This window comes from Camellia sinensis, chromosome 11 (assembly GCF_055761805.1).
Source record: "Camellia sinensis isolate YWXY chromosome 11, ASM5576180v1, whole genome shotgun sequence".
In the NCBI taxonomy this organism is placed as follows: Eukaryota; Viridiplantae; Streptophyta; class Magnoliopsida; order Ericales; family Theaceae; genus Camellia; species Camellia sinensis.
The window spans coordinates 53,126,293-53,154,218 of NC_138971.1; the positions used below are offsets into that span (position 1 = coordinate 53,126,293).

The following is a 27,926-nucleotide window of genomic DNA, read 5'->3' on the forward strand; positions in this document are numbered from 1 at the left end:
TTTTGGTGAAAATATGTGTGTGTATATATATATATATATGTGTGGATATTTTGGTAGAAAAAGATTAAAATAATAAATTGTATTTTTATATGTATAAAGAATGATTTGAGGTCAAAATAAAATTAAAAAAAAAATGTAAGGGCTTGGGTTTAATTAGAATATCTATTTCAAGTTTAGTATTAATTAAAATAGTGTTAAGAAAAATAATTTAGTTTGAATTATCTTACTTTGAATTAAAAGACGCGTAACCGAATGAAAACGATTGAAACCGAAAACTAAGGTTTTGAGCAATCAATCTATAATTAGAGAGTTAAGTAATTAATATTAGAGTGTTAGAAACGACTACTAAATTACGGGAGTCGATTAGGATTTGCACAGTTTCATCCGGGATTTGTTTTCAATTCTAGGGTTAAAATTATAAATGAGGAGTTGAGGACTTTTATTATAATAATTCAAAAGTGAGAGCCTCACTAGGATTTATAAAATTTAGGGGTCTCACACCAGCGATGATGAGTGGTGGCTGGGTTTTGGATGGAGAATTAGGATTTAGGGTAATTTGGTACTTTTATTTTAGGACAAAAATATAATATCAAAAAATTCGTCAAGTGCGGATTGAGAGATTTGGCGTGTGAAAATATAAGCTCCCTACAAATTGAAGAAAATAAGACAACCTATTCACATCTTCACTGCACAAGCTAATTTATTTCATTCCCGTTGGATACCACCACCTGCATATGCATGTATTACCTGCGATTCCACATTAATTAGTCTGAAAATGGTTTGCCAATAAATTAAGACAAAGTGGTTAGTCCACACAACACATGTAATGTAACAAAGGCAATAATTTAAACCTGGTTTTGAAGTTTGTAGAAAAAGATATAGATAGATTCACAACTGCGAATCTTTGGCAATAATAGAATACATTAGAGAGTGATTGCTGTGACATATGTTAGAAGCTCTCGATCACAAGGTGTGTTTGACACTTCCAACATAAAATTAAAGGATACAATCTGTTACATAACCATCTATGTATACACTTGCTTAATTCCTGATAAGAAAAATAAAATGGAGAATCAACTTCTCTTCCTTGATATTTACATGCAATTTCTATGTAGTCCACTACCAAAGTCAATGATTCATCAGCATGGCCTCCAGTCTCCTCTTCCTTGCAGCATGTTTTAGTTTCTCTAGTGCAACAAGTCCGATTTGCCTAACTCTTTCCCTGGACAATCCTATCCTGGAGGGTTGGACATAATGACATTCAAAACTACTAAGTTAATTTGGACCCAAAAAAAAAAAAAAATATGAAAGCAAAAGAAGGATTTCAATAAACAGGCAGGGAAAAGGACCTAGAAATCACAATGTCACCAATGTAAAGGTTCAAAAGAGTACATGATCGAGTTCATAGATGCATTGCACCATGTTAATATTATTGATCATTTCCTTTGGTTGCCTAGTTAGTTGTATCTATAAATGGAAATTTGAATCATGTCAATATCACCACACAAATTTTTGCATCAATCAGAGGGCTAAAGTTCATCTGAATAATTTGATTATAGACCACATGCAACGATTTAAAAGTAAAAAGTGCTCCCCTATAATATAGCTTTAGCATCAGCATTCTTTCTTTAATTTCAAAAGCATGCATGACAGAATCAACTCCAGAGCATTTTTAAAAGTATGTCTATATATCAGCATATTTGGCCACCTGAGAGATGTCATGGATAGTGTTTAGCAATACCCACCGTCTACTAATATCCTCCCAAGTAAGGCATTCACTGTCCAGGCCATAGTAAAGACGTATAATAACTCTCTCCCGTTCTCTTAGTGTTGTACTAATAAGCTTATTTACCTCATCCTGCAAAATAAATTGTTCGTGCTAGTTTGGAAAACAACATTATAAGATGTGCTGTATTTACAAAAACTAGCTACAAAGAAAAGCTAAAAAAAGCCATTTGGCATATTTTAGAATCTCAATGCATGTAGAAAATAATTTTCTACATTTTAAAAGAAATAAGCATATATGCATGCATTTGCATGTAGATCACTTAGATTCCCCTTCTTCTCACTCTCTGTGAAATTTGATCATATCAATGTGTTGATTTTGAGCAGGATAATACGGAGATATTCATGGATGGGTGCCTTTTATCAGTCATTCGTTCATTGGCAGACAACCTACTTTCCTGCTCAGCACGGAATAATATTTCCACTGAACATTTTGCATTTTAAAGTTTTAAAAATTCTTTTTGTTACCTTACTAGCTTGAGTGCCCACTCATCTACTCCATGCCATGGATTGTTCTCGAGGTGATTATCTGCAAAGTACTGGAAAGATAGAAAGAGGAGTCAAACTTTTATCTCTTAGGTGGTATGTAGTGTCAATAAAAAGTTAGTATTCAAAAATTGAGTTGTTTCATAGTACATATGCACTTACACTATGAAGTGTTTCTCCTGGAAGGCCATTTAAAGAGGGGAATGCTTCCCTATCAAGAGAGAAGACCTTACTAATTGCCTACAAAGAGAGATATTTTACATTAAGCAAGGAGAAATCACACAAGGGATGAACCCTGGTATAACTGCAAAAACTACAAGATATTGAGACAGTATAAAGCTCAAAGTACTTGGCATCTCTGTTGCATTCCTGACTTTTGTTTGGGACATGTTCAGGCATGCCGCAATTCTCTGAAATGGGAGTGTGGAAAACAAGTGAATTAAACGAGAGGAGTTCACAACATTAAAGCATGACATAGCTAAATCAGGATTTTTGATTAGCGTGTTTTCATATATTTATATAGGTATGATGATGTGACACGCAAGATTCAAGTAACAATCAATTAGGCTTACATCAATCGGTGGAGCAATTCCTTCCTCTTCATGTTTCGTCTTTGCATTACGGATTAAACTTAATCTTTCATGCAAATAAGTAGGCAATCTTAAGGTTCTTGCATTTTCAACTAATGCCCTCGAAACACCCTGCATGAAAGAGAAGTAACAGATCCTTCTAAGTTTACACAATGACAGAAGATCTATTAATGTGACCACAGGAATGTACTGTATACCCAATAAAAGAACAAAATTGACAAGATTCTGGGTTAAAAACACCCAATAAACCTTTTCTTTTATTGAAAACTAGGCGGCTTAAAAGTAAAATCATAGGAAGAGATTCATTAAGTAGAAGTTTTTTGAAAGCTTGAAGTTTTGTGCCTGATGTCAGCATATATATGATATCAAAAGAGCTACTTGATCGCTGTTACGTTAAACAGATTCCAGATATTCTGTTTTAGAATGGCAAAAGAAATGGTTTGGTAAATCAAGACACATACAGATTGTATACATGTGTTTTCAGAAATTTGCAAGTGTTTCCAGCCTTTATACTCTTTATGACCCTGGGCTTTCTTAATTTAACCCTTAGAAATGGGGATCACGTCAGAGCTTCAAGGACTTAAAATACAACGCTGTGAAAAAAAGAAGAGACTTTCCTCAACCTCAAAAATGGAGTGCAAAAGACCGATATATTAGGATAAGGATTTCTCAAGTTTATAGCTATCATAAGGTCTCTAAATCTACTTTTGATAAAATTTGACTAATATTTTTTTCATAAAATTTCAATTTTATTTTTGTATTAACATTTAGATATTTTATTTGGTGCAGTGATGTAATACAAGTAAACATTCACCTCCAAAATGCACCTTTTATGTGTATTTTAAATTTGCGGAGTGTCATGATTTATATTATGACACAAAGTGAAGATGATGGTGCTATAGATCCTTTTAGAAAAATTACTGAATTTAAAATACTTGGTAAGTTATGAAAATATATATAAAACTTCTTTTACATATTTTTATCAATATGTATATATATAAATATTAATATTTTTCTTGTAATAGATCATGCAACAAATGGCGAGGAGTAGCTAGCACTACTAAATTTGATAAGGAATATCAATTATAATGCTCAACTACAAAATTTCGAAGGCTTGGAAATGGGGAAATCAACATCTCACGTCCCAATTTTGAAGGTTTGATGTTAATTTCCCTATTTCCAAGCCTTTGAAATTTTGTAGTTGAGCATTACCATTGATATCCCTTATGAAATTCAGTAGTGATAGCCACTCGCCATTTGAAGCATGATCTATTACAAAAAAAATATTATTGTTTATATATATACATACTGATACAAATATGAAAAAGAAGTTTTATATATATTTTCATAACTTACCAAGTATTTTAAATTCGGTAATTTTTATAAAAGGATCTATAACACCATCATCTTCACTTTGTGTCATAATATAAATCACGACACTCTACAAATTTAAAATACACATAAAAGATGCATTTTGGAGGCGAATGTTTACTTGTATTACATCCTTGCACCAAATAACATATCTAAATATTAGTACAAAAATAAAATAGAAACTTAATGGAAAAAGATATATGCCAAATTTTAACACAAGTAGATTTAGAGACCTTATACCGGTCTTTTGCACTCCATTTTTGAGGTTAAGGAAAACCCCTTTTTTTTCACAGCATTATTTTAAGAAATCACAAAATGTCATTTTATTCACTCGATTTCTCAATAATATTTCCCGAAGCTGTCCAACCTTTTCTACAACCACAACGAATTGAAAATCATTTTGCACTATAAACACCATTACTATTGGAGAAGCAATATTAGGGTGTGGCCAAATATTGGGGTTCATAAGCATCTCATACAAATTATCAGCATCATCTAGTCTTTCAAAAGCCCTTACACTAACACACCTTTGAATGAAATTATTTAGCGTTGGATAAGGAAGAACAACAATGTATCCAACGTCAAATGATTTCATTCAAAGTCAAGGTGGACATGAGTGTATTAGTGTAAGGGCTTTTGAAAGACTAGATAATGCTGATAATTTCTATGAGATGCATATGAATCCCAATATTTGGCCGCAACCTAACATTGCTTCTCCAATAGTACCAATGTTCAGAATGCAAAATGATTTCCAATTTTTTTGTAGCTGTAGAAAAAGTAGGACAACCTCTGAAAAATATTTTTCAAAAAACAAGTGAATAAAACGACATTCTGTGATGTCTTAAAATACAATGCTGTGAAAAAAAGAAGAGGTTTTCCTCAACCTCAAAAATGGAGTGCGAAAGACCGATATATTAGGATAAGGATTTCTCAAGCTTATAGCTATCATAAGGTCTCTAAAACTACTTGTGTTAAAATTTGACTAATATTTTTTTCATAAAGTTACTATTTTATTTTTGTATTAATATTTAGATATGTTATTTGGTACAATGATGTAATACAAGTAAACAATCATGTCCAAAATGCACCTTTCATGTATATTTCAAATTTGCAGTGTCATAATTTATATTATGACACAAAGTGATGATGGTGGTGTTATAGATCTTTTTATAAAAATTACTGAATTTAAAATACTTGGTAAGTTATGAAAATGTATATAAAATTTCTTTTACATATTTTTATCAATATGTACATATACATATAAACATTAATATTTTTCTTGTAATAGATCATGCTACAAATGGCAAGGAGTGGCTAGCACTTCTAAATTTGATAAGGGATATCAATGATAATGCTCAACTACAAAATTTCAAAGGCTTGGAAATGGGGAAATTAACATCTCACGTCCCAATTTTGAAGGTTTGATGTTAATTTCCCCATTTTCAAGCCTTCGAAATTTTGTGGTTGAGCATTTTCATTGATATCCCTTATCAAATTCAGTAGTGCTAGCCAATCCTCGCCACTAGGAGCATATGATCTATTACAAAAAAAATATTAATGTTTATATATACATATATATTGGTAAAAATATGTAAAAAAAAATTTATATATATTTTTGTAACTCACCAAATATTAAAAGGATCTATAGTACCATCATCTTCACTTTGTGTCATAATATAAATCATGACACTCTGTAAATTTAAAATACACATAAAAGGTGCATTTTGGAGGTGAATGTTTACTTGCATTACATCCCTGCACCAAATAACATATCTAAATATTAATACAAAAATAAAATAGAAACTTTATGAAAAAAAATATAATCGAAATTTTTACACAAGTAGATTTAGAGACCTTATGATAGCTCTCTATAAGTTTGAGAAATTTTTATCCTGCTATACCAGTCTTTTGCACTCCATTTTCGAGGTTGAGGAAAACCACTTCTTTTTTTCACAGCATTATTTTAAGAAATCACAGAATGTCAGTCTATTCACTTGTTTTCTCAATAATATTTCCCAACGCTGTCCAACCTTTTCTACAGCCACAAAAAATTGAAAATTATTTTGCACTCTAAACAATGGTACTATTGGAGAAGCAATATTAGGATGCGGCCAAATATAGGGGTTCATAAGCATCTCATACAAATTATCAGCATCATCTAGTCTTTCAAAAGCCTTTACACTAACACACTCATGTCCACCTTGAATTTGAATGAAATCATTTAACGTTAGATAAGGAACAACAACAATGTATCCAACGTTAAATAATTTTATTCAAAGTCAAGGTGGACATGAGTGTATTAGTGTAAGGGCTTTTGAAAGACTAGATGATGCTGATAATTTCTATGAGATGCTTATGAATCCCAATATTTGGCCGCACCCCTACATTGCTTCTCCAATAGTGCCAGTGTTCAGAGTGCAAAATGATTTCCAATTTTTTGTGGCTGTAGAAAAATGTGAACAACCTCTGGAAATATTATTGAGAAAACAAGTGAATAAAACGACATTCTGTGATGTCTTAAAATACAACGCTGTGAAAAAAAGAAGAGGCTTTCCTCAACCTCAAAAATGGAGTGCAAAAGACGGGTATATTAGGATAAGGATTTCTCAAGCTTATAGCTATCGTAAGGTCTCTAAATCTACTTCTGATAAAATTTGACTTGTATTTTTTTCATAAAGTTTCAATTTTATTTTTGTATTAATATTTAGATATGTTATTTGGTGCAGTGATGTAATACAAGTAAACATTCACCTCCAAAATGCACCTTTTGTGTGTATTTTAAATTTGTAGAGTGTTATGATTTATATTATGACAAAGTGAAGATGATGGTACTATAGATAATTTTATAAAAATTACTGAATTTAAAATACTTGGTAAGTTATGAAAATATATATAAAACTTCTTTTACATATTTTTATCAATATGTATATATATAAACATTAATATCTTTCTTGTAATAGATCATGCTACAAATGGCGAGGAGTGGCTAGCACTACTGAATTTGATAGGGGATATCAATGATAATGCTCAACTACAAAATTTCGAAGGCTTAGAAATGGAGAAATTAACATCTCACATCCTAATTTTGAAAGTTTGATGTTAATTTTCTCATTTCCAAGCCTTCGAAATTTTGTAGTTTAGCATTTCATTGATATCCTTTATCAAATTCAGTAATGCTAGCCACTCCTCGCCATTTGGAGCATTATCTATTACAAGAAAAATATTAATGTTTATATATATACATATTGATAAAAATATGTAAAAGAAATTTTATATATATTTTCATAACTTACCAAATATTTTAAATTTAGTAATTTTTATAAAAGGATCTATAGCACAATCATCTTCACTTTGTGTCATAATATAAATCATGACACTGCAAATTTAAAATACACATAAAAGGTGCATTTTGGCGGTGAATGTTTACTTATATTACATCTCTGCACCAAATAACATATCTAAATATTAATACAAAACAAAATAGAAACTTTATGAAACAAATATAAACCAAATTTTAACACAAGTAAATTTAAAGACCTTATGCTAGCTCTATAAGCCTGAGAAATCTTTATCCTGCTATACCAGTCTTTTGCACTCCATTTTTGAGTTGAGGAAAAACTTTTCTTTTTTCACAGCATTATTTTAAGAAATCACAAAATGTCATTTTATTCACTTGTTTTCTCAAGAATATTTCCAGAGGCTGTCCAACCTTTTTTACAGCCACAAAAAATTGAAAATCATTTTGCACTATAAACACTGGTACTATTGGAGAAACAATATTAGGGTGCAGCCAAATATTGGGGTTCATCAGCATCTCATACAAATTATCAACATCATCTAGTCTTTTAAAAGCCCTTACACTAACACACTCATGTCCACCTTGAATTTGAATGAAATCATCTAACGTTAGATAAGGAAGAACAACAATGTATCCAACGTTAAATGATTTCATTCAAAGTCAAGGTGGACATGAGTGTGTTAGTGTAAGAGCTTTTGAAAAACTAGATGATGCTGATAAGTTTCTATGAGATGCTTATGAATCCCAATATTTGGTCGCACCCTAACATTGCTTCTCCAATAGTACCAGTGTTCAGAGTGCAAAATGATTTTCAATTTTTTGTGGCTGTAGAAAAGGTTGGACAACCTCTGGAAATATTCTTGAGAAAACGAGTGAATAAAATGACATTCTGTGATGTCTCTGTGAAAAAAAAAAAGAGGTTTTCCTCAACCTCAAAAATGGAGTGCAAAAGACCGGTATATTAGGATAAGGATTTCTCAAGCTTATAGCTATCATAAGGTCTTTAAATCTACTTGTGTTAAAATTTGACTTATATTTTTTTCATTAAGTTTTTATTTTATTTTTGTATTAATATTTAGATATGTTATTTGATGTAGTGATGTGATACAAGTAAACATTCACCTCCAAAATGCATCTTTTATGTGTATTTTAAATTTGCTGAGTGTCATAATTTATATTATGACACAAAGTGAAGATGATGGTGCTCTAGATCTTTTTATAAAAATTACTGAATTTAAAATATTTAGTAAGTTACAAAAATATACATAATTTTGTATATTACTATTCTGGGTAATGTTATATTTAATGTTACATATAATATAAACATAAAGTCTTCTGGATAACATTGCAAAAAAACATACTAATGGTTAATGAACCTAAAGTTGGGAGTAACGATTTTTCGGTGCCTTGTTGACCAATTAATGTTATAGGCTATGGGTGTTGATTGGGCGTCGCATTACTATGGCCTACACCTGATTTGTTGCTCTATGATAGAATCATTTATTTCATCAGTTGCGGTAGTGACCTTAGGCAAATAGATAGGTGCTATGCAATAAGTACATGTTTTGAGAACACCTATAGAATGATCACTGTCAGTTTAAAATTAAAAGGTAATTTTATTACAATGCACTTATTTTCCTTTGACCTGAGAAGCTTGTATAAATTAATTAACTATTCATTTAACTTTGATATTGTTAATTGATGACACCGAATCAAAGGCTATACACCGACATGTTGGGTAATGTGAGTGGTAATTGGTTTTATATAGGTGCTTAACATGGAATCCACGATTCTCAAAGTGTGACAGTATATTCAAGTAATTCTTCCTATTAACGTTGGACCAAAAGAAAACCGGCTGATAATTTTCTCATAAAAATATTTTTATACATGTGTAATTACAAAAGTACTATTTTTGAAAAATACTTTTGGGGTCCAATTAGAAGAAGGGAAAATTTGGAATTTGCCTACATAAGCTAGGGTTTTTTGATAGTGATAAATTTGTCCATACCTAGTAGCACATGTGGAATATAGTTTGGTGGAAGGAAGTTTGTGACCAATCGTGAAAAAAGGTCTCACTTGTAAATCTCTACTTTTAGGAGTTTAATTGTAACGTGTTGATGGACACTATTACAATTAGTGGAAGCTTTATATTATCTATTTAAAAAATAATTAAATAAAAAATTGGATAAATTGTATCCTGTAAATTCAAAATAAAATATACATATTTTAATTTATCCCCACAACTGAAAGATAGAGATCCCTATAAATCCTACCTACATGCAAACTCTATCATGTATTGTGTATATATCAGATGTATTTGATACAAAAATTAGCCATCAAAATTTTTAAAATCTATAGAAAAATACACACCAAAGTAAAAGCATGAAGGTGCAAGGTGATTCACTTTAAAGTCGAGACACTTGGATCGCTTGGTGAGATACTAACAACACCACGCTTGGATTGACTCAAGATAATTTCAGACCTATGAAGAGAAAATAATCAATAAATTTTAAAGGGAAAATAATCAATAAATCTTATTTTATTCCCTTTGATAAGACTCAATAGTAATCTTAGGAATAAAAAACGATTCATTGATTATTTTCCCTTTAATTTGACAGGACTCAATAGTAATGTTAGGAATAAAATAAGATTTTTTGAAATAAGTTTATCCAGGATCGACTCGAGATAATTTCAAACCTATGAAGCACAGGTACAAGTATGAGTACTGGTATTGGTACGATACGAGTACATTGACATGGTAAAATTTATAATAATAATAATAAACCAAACCAAACCAACGTTAATCTTAAGCCTACCCCGTCCCCTAACATTTCCATCTACCGTTACAGCATCGCATCTCTTCACTACTGCCTCTATTGGTCTCCGTTGAATATGACCAAACCATCTCAAACGATCTCTCTCAACTTATCTTCTATCGGTGCTACTCCTACCCATTCCCGAATACACTCATTCCTAATCCTGTCGTGTCTAGTCTTACCACACATCCACCTTAGCATCCTCATCTCAGTCACACTCATCTTATCTACATGTTGTTTCTTGGTTGCCCAACACTCCGTCCCATACAACATAGCTGGTCTAATAGCCGTTCTATAAAACTTACCTTTTAGTCTAGTGGGTATTCGTTTATCACACAATACCCCAGACGCACTTCTCCACTTACACCATCCCACCTTAATCCTATGGGCCATATTTGCATCAATCTCTCCCGCTGTTGTGATAATCAACCCTAAATAACGAAAATGTTCACTCTTAAGCAATTCTTGGTTCTCAATCTTCACTTCTCCTCTGCTTTCATTGTTACTGTTACTAAATTTACACTCCATGTATTCTGTCTTAGTTCTGCTTATCCGGAATCCTTTAGATTCAAGAGCTTTTCTCCAAATCTCTAACTTAGTGTTAACTCCTTCTCTAGTCTCATCCACTAGCACAATATCGTCTGCAAAAAGCATGCACCATGGCACGTCATCCGGAATATTTATCGTCAACTCGTCCATAACTAATGTAAAAAGATAAGGACTTAAGGTAGATTCTTGGTGTAACCCTACAGTGATAGGAAATTCATTTGTCTCTCCAGCTGACGATCTAATAGTGGTCACCACCCCTTCATTATAGCGATCCCGGGTTTACCCTTGTTGTATAGTGATCCGGACATGTGTCCGTGGATGTTGGTAGTTGTTTATTATCTTGTTTACATCCTTTCATACTTTGTATTTGAGTTATAGGATGTGTTGAGCGGGTTTGTTACAGGTTGGTTGAGTTTAGAAACCAAAACTAGTTGCCCAGATTTTTGGCCTGTACGCTCGAGCGGAGGTGTTGGCGCTCGAGCGTAGATTACATCCATCCAGTATCTTGTTGTGCAGTGTTGTGAGCTCGAGCGTAGGGTTGGGAGCTCGAGCGGAGGCCTGGTTCTGCAAAAGTGCTGGGCGAGAGCATTCTGCGCTCGAGCGGGAGGTTGGCCGCTCGAGCGGAAGTCTGTGAGTGGCCGCTCGAGCGGGGTGTTTTAAGCTCGAGCGGAAGACTGGGTTTAAGTCCCGAAATTGTGACTTTTCAAATCACTTTTTCACTTTCTCTTCTCTCTCTTACTTTTCCAAAAACACCATTGTTGAGTCTTTCTCTCTAGATACTACCTTCTCTCTAGGTTTTGATCTAGTAGGAGTGATTTACTCACCTTTGGCCTTTACAAAAAAGTTGTTGATCGTCGAGGGCTTCATTTTAATCTGAAAATCACGGGTTTTGGAGCACGTTGGGTTTTGTCGTCTTCTCCTTTGGGACTCCGAATTTGAGGTAGGGATAACCTACTCCTCTCTATGGGTTTTGTCTTTAAATTTTGGTATTTTGAGATGTTGGGGTTGGTTTGGTAATTTTGTGAAAGTTTGGGGCTTTTGTGTAATTTTACAAAGGTTGGGGTTTTATTCATAATAAACCTAGATGCATGTTTGGCATAGAAAAATGGAATGATTGTTGAATCATTGATGAAAATGGAACCTAAGGGTTGAAATGGTAATTATGGAAAATGGCCTAATTACATTGTTTAATTAATTGGGATAATTAATTGGTGAGAAATGAGGAAATGAAATGTTGATTGAATATCCATTTGCGCATTTATTTTCTGTTTTAGAAATAACTGCTTGGGGCTATCGGTGGAGGATAGTCGTGATTGTTATAGACAATGTATGTTGATTAGGCAAACTGAAACTAATCAATGGAATGTGTTATGGAACTTGACAGTTGCTAGAATACATTAATTGTTTGTATTGTGTGATTGTATATAGAACCAATGTGTTTATATATGTTGTGTGTAGAGGAGGAGATAGGGGATGTACTCCGCGGTTTAGGGGAAGATAGGGGATGGACCTCTAAACCGGATAGGTATTTGGAGGAGATAGGGGATGTACTCCGTAGACAGAGCTCATATGCTTGTCTAGAGAAGTGAAGATAGAGCTCATATGCTTATCTTTGTGAAGTGTTGTGAAGTGTGGATATTGTTGATATACATATCTGTTGTGAAGTGTGGATACAGCTTGTATGCTTATCTGTGGATATTGTTGATATACATATCTGTTGTAGAGTGTGGATACAGCTTGTATGCTTATCTGTGGATATTGTTGATATACATATCTGTTGAGAATGTGGATATAGCTTTTATGCTTATCTGAATATGAGATATAGTTTTTATACATATCTGTGGAAATGATGATAGAGCTAGCATGCTTATCTGTTGAAAAAGGGAAAATGAAAAGTAATTGGGACTTGTAAGTCGTTGACATAAATATGTAATTTATGTGATTGAATCAGTGTTGACCAACTATCAATTGCTAATGTTTTAGTCATTGTCCATGGTTGGTTTAGTGTATTTCTACTGGGCTGTGGCTCACCCTATATGGGAATATCATTTTCAGGTACAGGAAGCATGCCACCTCCAAGGACGTAGCTGGGAGGCTAGTGGCGGGCATAGTTTTGTCGTTTTACTTTTGATGTATTACATGTAATTTCAAGCCAAGGGCTTAATGTGTAAACGAGTTAGAACTCTTTGTTGTAACCAAGTGTTAACTTGGAAAGCTGTAAGCCCGTAGGGCATTTTGTTATGAGGTTAACATGTAATACTTATGTCTTATCTGATGGGTTTATTGTTATTATTTTGAGGGCGTTACAACTTGGTATCAGAGCGTACCGGGTTCGAATACTTTGGGTACGTGGGAAGTGATTAGGATCACAATGGGTTTGTCTCGCTTGATAGAGACTTAGATGTAGTACCATATGCTATGTGCTCAATTGATAACATGCTTATGTGACTATGTGGGTATGGGATTTAATTTCTAGGATGTTGATTGGATCCTTGAGTTTCTGGGAGTCTTGTTGGAAAAGCACTTGATCAATGCTGTTTCTAACCGGAACTCTAGTAACGCCTCGGGACTATCATTATCCGGAAATGAAGTTCGTAAGTGCTTATGTGTTTATGTGCTTATGTGGAGTGAATTACAGTTGTCCATGCATTAGGACGTGAGTGATTAGTTTCGGCACACCTATGAATGTGCTAACGTTCTGTGTTGCCTTTATTAGGATGTCAGGACGAGGAAGAGGTGCTAGGCGTGGTAGACCTGCGAGGCAGGAAGTACCGTTACAGGGTGAGATTCCGGCAGTGCAGGAGGGAGTTGGGCAGGCCAATGTGGCCGAGCCAGTAGGTCAGCAGGCTATGGGTGCCTTGGCCAGAGAGATAGCAGGAGCTTTGGGTATTCTTAGAGCTGGGAATCAGGCAGCTGAGACAGGGCCTTCCTTCTTGAAGAGGGAGTTCTTTCGGTGTAATCCGGATGAGTTTATCGGGGATCCTAAAGAGCCGCTTAAGGCAGATGAATGGCTCGAACAGACAACGAAGACGTTTGAGATGCTTGGCATCGAGGACGGAGCACTGAAAGTGACCTTGGCATCCTTCCAACTGAAGGGAGATGCGGGTCAATGGTGGAAGTACGAGAAAGCTCGTGTTGGTGGTACTTGGGAGGCGTTTGTGAATGCTTTTCAGGAGAGGTTTTTATCAGCAGCAGCTAGAGAGAAGCTGAGGGATCAGTTTAGCCGGCTTAATCAGCAGGGCTTGTCAGTGGCCGAGTTTGAGGCTACTTTTACCAGTCTGTCTAGGTTTGCACCTGAACTGGTGGCGTCGGAGGAACGCCGTTGCTATGAGTTTGAGCGGAAGTTGAGGCGGGGCCTCAAGTTGAGAATTGGTGGGTCTTATATTCGAGAGTATAGACACCTAGTGGATGCTGCAGCTCATATGGAGCTTATGATGCAGGAGGAGGATGAGGGTCAGAGAGGCTCCAAGAGGAGCCAGGATAGTCAGGGTGATGGCAGGAGACAGAAGGGTTATAACCCTCAGCAGTCTCAGGGTGCAGTCTCTAGATCGACCTTTCCAGTGCCTAGTGTAGGCTCGGGGAGAGGCAGTCAGGGAGAATTCACTTGTTACAAGTGTGGCCAGCTGGGTCACAAGGTTTCTGTTTGCCCGCAGAAGGGTGGGGGTCAGAAAGCTGCTTCTTCTTCAGCTAGACCGCCGAGTCAGAGTTTGGGCAGGGGGCAGCTCTTGATTTGTTATCAGTGTGGACAACCTGGGCACATGAAGAGGTTTTGCCCACAGTTGAGTGCCACTTCGGGAGCGTCTGGTTCTAGGCAGACGCAGGGTTTTCAGCCAGCTCAGTCTGTGCAGGCCTCGAGGGCCAATCCGGGAGCTTCGTCATCCCAGTCTGTGCAGCAGTCTTTTGTTCCGAGAGGTGAGCAGGTAGACCAGGGGCCTACGAGGCGCGTGTATGCTGTTACCGCGCAGGATTTAGTACCAGCTCCATCAGTAGTGAGAGGTACTTTTCTGTTTTGCAACTCGGTTGCTAATGTGTTGATAGACACGGGTGCATCTCATTCTTTTGTATCTGCTGCATTTGCATCTGTTTTGGAATTGGAGTTATCACAGTTAGCATCTCCTATTTGTGTGGTATCGCCTTTGGGCGGTGAGTTGATCCTGAAACAGGGTGTTAGAGGATGTGATATTGAGGTCGCCGATTATAGGCTTCCTTTTCCGTTTGTTGTCATGCCCATGAAGGGTTTTGATGTTATTTTGGGTATGGACTGGTTATCGTCATACCGGGCTGTTATTGATTGCTACCGCCAGAGGGTTACATTGTGTACCTTGAGCGGGGAGTGGTTCCATTTCTTGGGAGACCGGGTTGGTAGTGTTTTGCCACCGGGGTATGATTCGCGAGGGCGAAGTGAGCTTAGTAGTCTACTTGCTAGCTTTGAGAGTGGTGAGAGTGGTGAGACCCAGCATGTATTGCCGAGGGTGGTTTGTGAGTATTCGGATGTCTTTCCCGAAGATCTTGTTAGTTTGCCACCTCACCGAGAGATAGAGTTCTCTATTGATTTAGTGCCTGGTACGGCGCCGATTTCTATGGCACCTTACCGTTTTGCTCCAGCAGAGTTGGTTGAGTTGAAAGTTCAGCTCCAGGAATTGCTCGATAAGGGCTTTGTTCGCCCTAGTGTTTCACCGTGGGGAGCACCGGCCCTCTTTGTTAAAAAGAAAGATGGTGCCTTGAGATTGTGTATAGACTACCGGAAGTTGAATCGGGCTACGGTTAAGAATAAGTACCCTATGCCCCGAATAGATGATTTGTTTGACCAGTTGAAGGGTTCCCGTTGTTTCTCTAAGATAGACTTGAGATCGGGTTACCATCAGTTGAGGGTCAGGGAGGAAGATATTCCGAAGACGGCATTCCGTACGCGGTATGGCCATTATGAGTTTTTGGTGATGCCATTCGGGCTTACCAATGCACCGGCAGTCTTTATGGACTTGATGAACCGGATTTTCCGGGAGTTCTTAGACCGCTTTGTGGTTGTTTTTGTGGACGATATCCTTATCTATTCGTCATCTAAGGAGGAGCACGAGGAACACTTGAGAGTGGTGCTTAAGTTACTTAGAGCCCATAGGCTGTATGCCAAGTTTGGGAAGTGTGAGTTCTGGCTGAGGGAAGTCAAATTCTTAGGCCACGTGGTATCCGGGGAAGGGGTGTCTGTTGATACATCCAAGGTTGAGGCAGTGCAAGATTGGGCACAGCCTAAGAGTGTGTTTGAGATCCGCAGTTTTCTGGGATTAGCTGGGTATTACCGTCGGTTTGTGAAAGATTTCTCCAGGTTAGCGTCACCGTTGACTAGACTGACTCGGAAGGGAGTCAAGTTTGTGTGGAGTGAGACTTGTGAAAAGTCATTCCAAGAGTTGAAAATTAGATTGACCACCGCTCCGGTGTTGATTATTCCGGAGAGAGGGTTGGGTTATGCGGTTTATTGTGATGCCTCACGAGAGGGTTTGGGTTGTGTGTTGATGCAAGAGGGGAAAGTGGTAGCTTATGGCTCACGTCAGTTGAAAATACACGAGAAGAATTACCCCACACACGACCTAGAGTTAGCAGCTGTGATCTTTGCCTTGAAAATCTGGAGGCACTACCTTTATGGTGAGAAGTTCGAGGTATTCTCGGATCATAAGAGTTTGAAGTATCTGTTTACACAGAGAGACTTGAATCTGAGGCAGAGGAGATGGATGGAGTTCATCGAGGATTATGATTTTGAGTTGCATTATCATCCGGGAAAGGCCAATGTTGTGGCCGATGCCCTTAGTAGGAAGACCATTAGTGATGTTGCTAGTATAGCCATCCGGGAATGGGTGATGTTGGGAGCACTTGGCGAGTTTGATTTGCTACTGGGCGAATCTGTCGAGGCTGCGGCCTTGTTTTCTGTTGTTGCGCAGCCTACACTTGTGGTTAGAGTGTTAGAGGCACAGAGAGGTGACCTTGAGGTAGAATCCCTCCGAGAGAAGATCTCTAGTGGGAAAGTCGAGAAGGGTTTGACGGTGTATCCCGACCTGAGTGTGAGATACCGAGACCGTTTGTTTGTACCGGAGTCTTGCCGAGAGGAAGTACTTCGAGAGTTTCACCATTCGCGCCTTGCGGTGCATCCGGGAGGTACTAAGATGTATCAGGATTTGGGTCGCCAATTTTGGTGGCGGGGTATGAAAAGAGATGTGGCTGTTTTCGTATCGAAGTGCCTTACTTGCCAGCAAGTGAAGGCCGAGCATCAGAGGCCAGCGGGTTTGTTGCAACCCTTGCCTATTGCCGAGTGGAAGTGGGAGCATGTCACTATGGACTTCGTTGTAGGTCTTTCGAGGACTCAGCGGGGTAGTGATGCTATTTGGGTGGTTGTAGACCGGTTGACTAAGTCGGCGCACTTTATTCCTATGCGCGTGAGAGATTCGGTAGATCATCTTGCCGATTTGTATATTCGGGACGTAGTGAGATTGCACGGGGTCCCAGTGACGATCGTCTCAGATAGAGATCCTCGTTTTACTGCTAGGTTGTGGCAGAGTTTGCAGAGTGCCTTGGGCACTAAGTTGACCTTTAGTACGGCCTATCATCCTCAGACTGACGGGCAGTCCGAGCGTACTATTCAGATCCTCGAGGATATGCTTCGGGGTTGTGTCCTGGACTTCAGTGGGACGTGGGAGAGGCACTTGCCATTGGTAGAGTTTGCCTACAACAACAGTTTTCAGTCTAGCATCGGTATGGCACCGTTTGAGGCCTTGTATGGCCGACCGTGTAGGTCTCCAGTTTGTTGGGCCGAGGTGGGTGATGCACCTTTGTTGGGTCCAGAGTTGGTTAGGGAGACGACGGAGAAAGTTGAGCTTATCCGTAAGAGGCTTGTTACAGCCCAGAGTCGACAAAAGAGTTATGCCGACTGTAGGAGGAGGCCTTTGGCGTTTGAGGTAGGTGATCATGTCTTTCTGAAGATATCACCTAGACGAGGCTTGATGAGATTTGGGAAGAGCGGGAAGTTATCCCCTCGGTTTATAGGTCCTTTTGAGATCCTTGAGAGGATAGGTGAGGTTGCTTATCGGTTAGCCTTACCGCCGCAGTTGTCCGGAGTGCATGATGTGTTTCATGTGAGTATGCTTCGGAAGTATGAACCAGATCCATCACATGTGTTGGATTGGACTAATTTAGAGGTAGATGAGGATGCCTCGTATGAGGAGAGACCGGTTCGGGTCTTGGATAGGCGGGATCAGGTCCTGCGTGGCAAGACCATTCCTTTGGTGAAAGTCTTGTGGAAACATCACGGAGTGGAGGAAGCCACTTGGGAACGTGAGTTGGAAGTCTGTGAGAAATATCCGGACTTGTTTGTTGATATGTAATCTTGTATTTAAATTTTACATTTTATGGAACTTAAGAGCTTTTATATATGTCTTAAGTTGTGAAACATTGAAAATGTTTTGGTTATTGGAAGTATGTTTTGGAACTTGCCTCATATGGAAGTTGAAAGTGACATTATATGCGTTAAATATATTGTTGAAATTGGAAGGATAGTGCATAATGTTGATGCATGTTGAAAATACATATGTTGTTTACATATTGTGATATGTCTCTTGTTAAAGGGATGGGATGACCGGTAATGGGTCGAATTGTTGAATGTTCAAGTGTAACATTGATTAAAAGGGAGAAAAACTTGTTTTGAAAACTTGTGCTTAATTTCGGGGACGAAATTCTTTAAGGGGGGGAGGTTATAGCGATCCCGGGTTTACCCTTGTTGTATAGTGATCCGGACATGTGTCCGTGGATGTTGGTAGTTGTTTATTATCTTGTTTACATCCTTTCATACTTTGTATTTGAGTTATAGGATGTGTTGAGCGGGTTTGTTACAGGTTGGTTGAGTTTAGAAACCAAAACTAGTTGCCCAGATTTTTGGCCTGTACGCTCGAGCGGAGGTGTTGGCGCTCGAGCGTAGATTACATCCATCCAGTATCTTGTTGTGCAGTGTTGTGAGCTCGAGCGTAGGGTTGGGAGCTCGAGCGGAGGCCTGGTTCTGCAAAAGTGCTGGGCGAGAGCATTCTGCGCTCGAGCGGGAGGTTGGCCGCTCGAGCGGAAGTCTGTGAGTGGCCGCTCGAGCGGGGTGTTTTAAGCTCGAGCGGAAGACTGGGTTTAAGTCCCGAAATTGTGACTTTTCAAATCACTTTTTCACTTTCTCTTCTCTCTCTTACTTTTCCAAAAACACCATTGTTGAGTCTTTCTCTCTAGATACTACCTTCTCTCTAGGTTTTGATCTAGTAGGAGTGATTTACTCACCTTTGGCCTTTACAAAAAAGTTGTTGATCGTCGAGGGCTTCATTTTAATCTGAAAATCACGGGTTTTGGAGCACGTTGGGTTTTGTCGTCTTCTCCTTTGGGACTCCGAATTTGAGGTAGGGATAACCTACTCCTCTCTATGGGTTTTGTCTTTAAATTTTGGTATTTTGAGATGTTGGGGTTGGTTTGGTAATTTTGTGAAAGTTTGGGGCTTTTGTGTAATTTTACAAAGGTTGGGGTTTTATTCATAATAAACCTAGATGCATGTTTGGCATAGAAAAATGGAATGATTGTTGAATCATTGATGAAAATGGAACCTAAGGGTTGAAATGGTAATTATGGAAAATGGCCTAATTACATTGTTTAATTAATTGGGATAATTAATTGGTGAGAAATGAGGAAATGAAATGTTGATTGAATATCCATTTGCGCATTTATTTTCTGTTTTAGAAATAACTGCTTGGGGCTATCGGTGGAGGATAGTCGTGATTGTTATAGACAATGTATGTTGATTAGGCAAACTGAAACTAATCAATGGAATGTGTTATGGAACTTGACAGTTGCTAGAATACATTAATTGTTTGTATTGTGTGATTGTATATAGAACCAATGTGTTTATATATGTTGTGTGTAGAGGAGGAGATAGGGGATGTACTCCGCGGTTTAGGGGAAGATAGGGGATGGACCTCTAAACCGGATAGGTATTTGGAGGAGATAGGGGATGTACTCCGTAGACAGAGCTCATATGCTTGTCTAGAGAAGTGAAGATAGAGCTCATATGCTTATCTTTGTGAAGTGTTGTGAAGTGTGGATATTGTTGATATACATATCTGTTGTGAAGTGTGGATACAGCTTGTATGCTTATCTGTGGATATTGTTGATATACATATCTGTTGTAGAGTGTGGATACAGCTTGTATGCTTATCTGTGGATATTGTTGATATACATATCTGTTGAGAATGTGGATATAGCTTTTATGCTTATCTGAATGTGAGATATAGTTTTTATACATATCTGTGGAAATGATGATAGAGCTAGCATGCTTATCTGTTGAAAAAGGGAAAATGAAAAGTAATTGGGACTTGTAAGTCGTTGACATAAATATGTAATTTATGTGATTGAATCAGTGTTGACCAACTATCAATTGCTAATGTTTTAGTCATTGTCCATGGTTGGTTTAGTGTATTTCTACTGGGCTGTGGCTCACCCTATATGGGAATATCATTTTCAGGTACAGGAAGCATGCCACCTCCAAGGACGTAGCTGGGAGGCTAGTGGCGGGCATAGTTTTGTCGTTTTACTTTTGATGTATTACATGTAATTTCAAGCCAAGGGCTTAATGTGTAAACGAGTTAGAACTCTTTGTTGTAACCAAGTGTTAACTTGGAAAGCTGTAAGCCCGTAGGGCATTTTGTTATGAGGTTAACATGTAATACTTATGTCTTATCTGATGGGTTTATTGTTATTATTTTGAGGGCGTTACATTCATACATGTCCCTAATCACGTCAATGTAACCTTTTGTCACCCTTTCTTCTTTAACACCCACCATATTATATCCCGGGGCACTCTGTCATATGCTTTCTCAAGATCGATAAACACCATATGAATGTCTCTTTTCTTTTCTTTATATTTTTCTATTACCCTCCTCAAAAGATAGATCGCTTCCATTGTTGACCTACCAGGCATAAACCCAAATTGATTCTCTGATACCTCTGTTATATCTCGCAATCGGCGTTCCATCACCCTTTCCCACACTTTCATTATATGACACATTAGCTTGATTCCTCTATAGTTGTTACAATTCTGGACATCACCTTTATTCTTATAGATTGGTACTAAAATACTCTTCCTCCACTCATCTGGCATGTTCCTAGTCAACAAAATTTTACTAAATAATCTAGTCAACCAACCAACTCCCTTTTTACCCAAACACTTCCAAGCTTCAATAGGGATATCATCAGGTCCTAAAGCCTTATTTGATTTCATCTTCGTAAGTGCAATTTCCACTTTTAAGTTCCTAATCCTGCGATAGAACCTATAGTCTTGGTTTATCCTATTACTGGCTATTTCTTCCCTTATTTCTTCCCTTAATAATAATAATAATAATAATAATAAAAAGAAGGTATTGGTATAACTTAATACATTTGTAAAGAAAATATTTGTTTCTAATTTGGAATAATATAAAAATTGATTAAATGGTTTAATTTGTTAAATCCAACATACAATTGACATTTAATGTCAAAAGTACAAGTACAAGATAAATCAAACTTAAATATCATTATATTAAATAACTTACAAACCATAATTTAATTTTAAAACCATGCTAAGCAAAAAACTAAAATTGAAAAAGAAGTCCAGTAAAAAGAATTTTATCTTTGTAGTAGAAGAAAATATTGTTTCGACTAAAGTATGGCACGACTTGGGTATATACTAAATATGTCTAGGTACACCAAAAATTAAGAAGGATAAATTTGAATACATGTTTTGTGTACCTAGTACGTATGCTGAAATACCATACGTCGGAATATGTTCGTCGAATTATTCATACTTCATAGTCTCAAGATAATTCTACATGAGAATTTTTATATTTTTTATTATTTTCCTTACAAATGATATGCTATTTAAAATTTAATTTTTTCATTATTGAGATAAAAAAAATATTTATTAAATATTTAAATTTAATTTTTTTATATTTGAGGGTTAACATGATTTTCAAGGTATAGTTTGGGGAGGGGGGGGTAAAATAAAATTCAAAATGAATTTTGGTGCCACGTTAGAACATTTCATCCAATTGTAGACAAAATGTGACAGCAGAGGCCAAATTGATCAAAATTTCGAAAGTTCGGGTGTAAAATTGATATTAATCGACGTCTGGGGGTAAAATTGAAAAATGTGTGAAAGTTTGGGGGCAAAATGATATTTCCTCAATAGGTTACCCTACCAATGTCCTTGTATGATTGTATGTTATGTTTAATTGTATATGTTATGTGTTTTATGTTATATTCTACGTTAGTCTATATTAGCCTAAATATCATTAACCCTTGTATTGTCTTTAGGAAGGATAGTGAAATGTAAAAATGAAAAAGAAGTTGAATCTTTGGCAGAACGATTGGACAAAATAGAAGAAGTGCTTGGGGGGGGGGGGTAATGGAAGCTATGCAGCAATGCTATGATAAATTGCAAGATCAAAAGAGGAACATGTTAAGTACATACAAGAAGTCTTAAGTTAGAAATTGAATATATATGTCTTCATTTGTATTTGTCTTATTCGATTTTTGATAAATTCAGGATCCATTTACTTGGCCATTTGAAACGTGACCCGAAATTGCTAGAATTGGTACTATATGACTAAGATTTAAACCAATGAAACTAAGCCTATTTAATGTTAGAATGAGAACAATTTAATTTATTAAGACCACATTGTCAACATTTTGACCTCTCAAAAAGGAAGACATGGTATTTTTCGTATATGAACGATTATCAGACGCAAAATGATAATTGAGGCTTTTGCTTTTGTTTATGTTTTGTCAAGTATATTAAGTCTGATTATCTCATGTACTTTTGTGGACATGTTTGTGTAAGATAAGAGTTATACACCACTTTGGTAGAATTTACACTCGTATCACACCCTTTTTGAAATGTGGAAATCTCAATTGACTAAATACAAAACAGAAGTTTAGCCTCAAAGACTGATTTAATAATAGTTTTATTGTCATTTGATAATTGAAAAGAGTTATGTACATATAAGAATTTGAATATCAATTTGCTCAATTAGAAACGATAATGTGGATTATTTAAGAATGACATCAACAACTAAAAGGAGGGAAGGTTGATGATGAAAGTATGAATTAGTTTCAACAATCATTTGGTATAAGAAAGATTGTCAAAATAGTAAATTTTGATTTAACAAAAGTATACTAGCTCGTAAAATTGTAATTAGGACAAAGGAATCAGACATTGTGAAAGATTTGAAATTGAAAGCAAAGATCCAACCAAAGATTAAGAAAGAAAAATTAAAGAAGGAAGTTTGAGATGTAAGGCGAAGATCATGGTCAAGACCCAAAAAGAATAGTAGGGAATAATTATATTAGAGTGCTCAACGGAAACAAAAAGAACAGTACCATAAATCAATTTCGAGGATGAAATTTTAAAATGAAGGAAGACGCAAAAGATCACCAAGGTTGACTGGTTCAAGTCGCGTTAGTGGAGCTTCTATAAATCAACAACAAAGTTAGGTAATCCTAGATGAATGGTTTTAAAGTTTTAGAATAACAAAAAAGGGCCCCATACTCTTATTTCTTCACCCTTATTCAATTCTATCTCTTTCTCCTTGCAAATCAAATATTATTTATTTTCTAATTTTGAATTGCTAGTGGATTACTTCAATTTGATGTCAAAATCTTTCCTAGCAACTTTTGAGCCCGTCCAAGAATTTAGAATAACAAAAAAGGGCCCCATACTCACATATATGACATAATTGTTACCTTCATCTACCTCATGATCATATATCGGCTTTGGTAACACCAAAATTTAAAAAAACTTCACTGAGACTCGCCTCGATACTCGCCTCGCCCTGAGGCTAAGGTAAAAACGCATCAAGGTTTTGATTTTAGGCTATACTCCCTAAAAGCTTGCGCATGACAGTCTAAGGCATGCGCTGTAGGTGCACCTTGTGCATAAGCATATGAGTCGTATATGCATATGAAGAGGCTGCCTTAGGCTCTTATTAAACTTAGTCTAGAAGATGGTTTAAATATAAAAAACAAAAAATAAGAAAGAATCCTTCCTGCAACTATGTTCTATAGAAAAAATTAAGTAAATGACCAATCAAGAAAAAACACAAAGTTAATGTTCAAGTGAGAGGCCCAATTATTGAAGTTAAGAATATCAATTTCACTTTCAAAGAAGGCAAGCTTCATTCTTTGCATTGAAATATTCAACGCGTTAAGGAAAAAAGTATTTACAGCCTCATATTTAATTTTTACTATTTTAAAATATTTAATTTATTTACTAAATATTATCATTTAAAATTTGAAACTCCTACACCTCGATGCCTTAAAACTTACGCCTCACCTCATGAGTGGTAAAACACCTCAAGTTATGCATTCATCTCTAAAAACTTTAGGTAACACTACTCTACAAGATCAAGGACATAAGGGAGATCACTTTAAATTTAATGATGTGAAGATTATCATGATAATATGACAATCTTTATCAAACCTTCAGTTGCAAAATTCAAACAGACAACTTCTCCAACAAGAGGCAATTAATGCAACTTGGTATGACAAGCATTCAACCTAGAATAGATTAAACTTCATGTGAACTAAAAGAAGACAACATAGCCTTTAAACTTGATGCTTAGCACCTAAGATTGCTGAAAGCATTTTATTTATGAAAGTTCCTAGTGTCAAATGTATCTATATTTTGTATTGTTGTACCTTTCCATTTTTTCAGTAAAGTGTTGAGGCTTCAAGTAAATGGGGATCCTAATTTGTCAACATAATTAATAGGAAAAGTTCTAAAAAGTTCCTGGTTACTTTCTCAGCCGCAGAAAAGCTATGAATAGGCCTCACCAAAACAAAATAAGATGAATCCCTGATAAATAAATTCAAGTTGAAAGAATCAAAAGGGATTTTTCACTTGGCCTATTATTCAAGACATATACTAAAATTCTAAAACTTAAGCATTAACAAATTGGAGGGTATAAGCTGTTCTACTGAAAAAAACAACATGTACATAAACAACTTTGTATATTTTCCAAACCTCCCATACCTCAAGATGCTGAGCAGCTTCACCAGTCAAAGCAACAGTGGCTGTAGCCAGTCCAATCAATCCTCCCTTAAAATAAATAGAAATCAAGATTCAAAATAAATACCAAAGCCATGGAAATTCAAATATACACACCCTTGAAAGGCATGTACCATATACACCCTTAGATATGCCATTTTTGTGTTAAAAGTTATTCATTGTGACATTATTTTAATTATAACTCATAAGTTTTTTGGTTATGACATATTTTTTTAAGATAGGACTCAGAAAGTATCTTGCATATGCTACACATCCTTTCAGGGGTGGCTACCATAGTGTTTCCCCAAAACCATAGAACACCACTATATATATATATATAGTAAAACCCTAGTTTTCAAACCTGGCTACTTACTTTCCAGTGATTCACCTGTGCCGAGTACGTGAACTCATTGGCCAACAAATTTATCACGGCCGTAATCTTATCATGCTCTCCCGCCGCCGCTAGCTGCTTCACGATTCCTTCAATCTGCACAATCATCAAACATTCATTCACCCAAAATCAAACCACTAAAAACCTTAGAACGATGATCAACTCAAAAATTGAGACACAAAAGAGATAGAAAATTCTAGTGAGTGCAAAAAGAGTACTTCTAGAGCAGCATTCTTCCGCTTCTCGTAGAGTTTGTCGGAGAGGTTTCGGAGAACGGCGGGAGGAATCACAGAGAGCGCGTCGGCCATAAAATAAAAAACCCTAGAATCGTTTCAATCGATTGAAAATAGAAATCAAAGTTGTCGTCGTTTTCTGATCTTCTCTTGCTGTAATCGGAACATCTCTAACGAACACATATAGATTGTATCGCTAGAGATGAGTTCGAGATTTGGCTTGAGAATCAACAACAGATCCGAAATAGAATTGGCAAGTTAATGGAATGAACTTACAAACCTAATTTTCTTTCCGAGAAAATTTCGTTGTTCGCACTCGCCGTGGCCGTGTCTTTAGCGGTTAAACGTCTCGGCCAGCTTGCGCTTTTAATGTTTGGAGCCACAGACAGAGACACAGAAATTGCTGAGAGTTGTGGGGGTCTATTTATACAGCAGGTCACAAGGCACATAAATTAATTAAGAGCGCTGTTATTAATACTTATTAAATTTTTTTGGATCACTTATATTTTGGATTCTAACCTTAAATTTTAAATTTTAATAATATTTTTTTTGATACCTCATTTATTATCAAATTTATTTATATTTATAATATTTTCACAATTAAACACACACCTACCTAATTTTTCATATCTCTCATTCCCTAACCGTCAGTCTACTGTATTCATCTTCTCCACACCGATTAAATCTATTTTGCTGCTGAAGTGTTTGGAACATTACTTTACCCTCTCTTTTTTTTTATTTTTTTCCCTTGCAAGTGCTTCAACACTTTCGAATCAAGTGCTGCTGCAATTTTTCGAAAATTCAACACTTCTGAATTATAACCACACAAAGTTACGATTTACTTCTTTTTTCTTACAAGTGCTGTAAACTTTTTCATCTACCATCAAAGGTATAATTTACTTCTCTTTTCTCTTCAATTAATCATAACCACACAAACAAAAAATCCTTTACCAACCAAAACCACAACCACACAAAACCCTAATTGTAAGAGAATATTATAATGTAATGGATGGCCCGATTCCACATAAAATTCAATTTTTTTTTAGAATAGAGGTTTGAATATTATAATCTAATGGATGGCTTGAATATTATAATGTAATAGAAGTTTACATACCAACTAGAAATAAAATTAAAAAATATATATATATATATATTAGAACCCTTTGTCTTGTAGAAAATATGTTTGGCTGATCCTTTGTCTTGGAGTGTTAGATATTTTGATTGTGTTTTCTTTGTGCATAAAGAAAACAAAATTTGTTTGGCTGATCCTTTGTCTTGGAGTGTTGGAACCAGTTGCTTTTTTAAGTGTGAGGTTTTTATGTCTGTACTGCACATATAGTATAAAATTGTCCCTTTTATGTCTGTGTCGCACATATAGTATAAAACTTATATCTGAATTTTCTGCACAAAAAAAAAGGGGAGGGGGGGGGAAAGAGGAGGCAAACAGGGCAACAACTAGCCAGATTATTTAATTTACATTTTTAGCTTCTTTTCCATGTATTTTCATACATCAAGTTATGGCCACATTATCACACAACACTTGTACTAGTTGTCTTCCACATAAACTAACTCTAATTAGCACAATACACATCATAAACCTAACAAGAGGTAGGTGGGCTGTTTGAAAACAGTGCTAATTTTAGCACATTATATCAACTTGGAGATGCATGTGATTATATTGCAACTATAGGCTTTGGGCCAATGTTGAATTTTCTTGAAGTATTTATAATCAATCCGAAATGTCCTAAGAAGCAAAACACACGGCTTTTGCTATGTACTATGCCTTTTTTGTTTTTAATACCAAATTCCATCGTTTAGGTTCTCAAATTTTTGCATATTTTTGGAAAGTTTTGTTTTTGTCTATAATTTTATTTAGGATTTTTTTTTTGATGGCCTTGCTCTTGGCATGCTTCTAATGCATTACAATTCTCAAATTTTGGTCCAACTCAAATATCTTATTTTTAGTAGTTTCTTTTTATCGTTTATTCATTTTGTGTTTGGTAAGAAACTATCTTAGTTTGGTGTTTCCTATTTGAATTGGTCACGACACACCTATTTAAAATAGGCTTCAATGGCTTATAAGTTATATATATAATGTCCCTAGATGACATGCAATTTCGATACATAGGAAGGACTAACTATATTATTAAGGGTAATTGACATTTGATATATTTGCTTACATTGTCATTGACTAACATCTAATTGTACTTGGTGGGTGGAAACTGCTCAAGATCGCCCAACAGCGTCTAGGAGACATAATGTTGTACTTTCTCAAAAAGTGGCTAAAAGACTCGACGCACTCATAAGACTAAGGATCAAGGTAG

At 36.2% G+C, this 27,926-nt stretch overlaps 1 protein-coding gene across 1 annotated transcript; it reads right to left on the reverse strand.

Moving 5' to 3' along the window:
• Positions 1–879: 879 nt before the first annotated feature.
• On the reverse strand, positions 880–26,000 carry LOC114261656 (RNA polymerase sigma factor sigA-like). The gene is made up of 8 exons (XM_082893914.1): positions 25,879–26,000; positions 25,588–25,690; positions 25,352–25,465; positions 24,964–25,029; positions 2,844–2,972; positions 2,434–2,511; positions 2,254–2,324; positions 880–1,237 (listed from the first exon to the last, which is right to left on the reverse strand). The coding sequence occupies exons 2-8, from the start codon at positions 25,675–25,677 to the stop codon at positions 1,129–1,131; spliced, it is 657 nt and encodes a 218-aa protein (XP_082750040.1). The 5' UTR covers positions 25,678–25,690; positions 25,879–26,000; the 3' UTR covers positions 880–1,128.
• Positions 26,001–27,926: the final 1,926 nt, after the last annotated feature.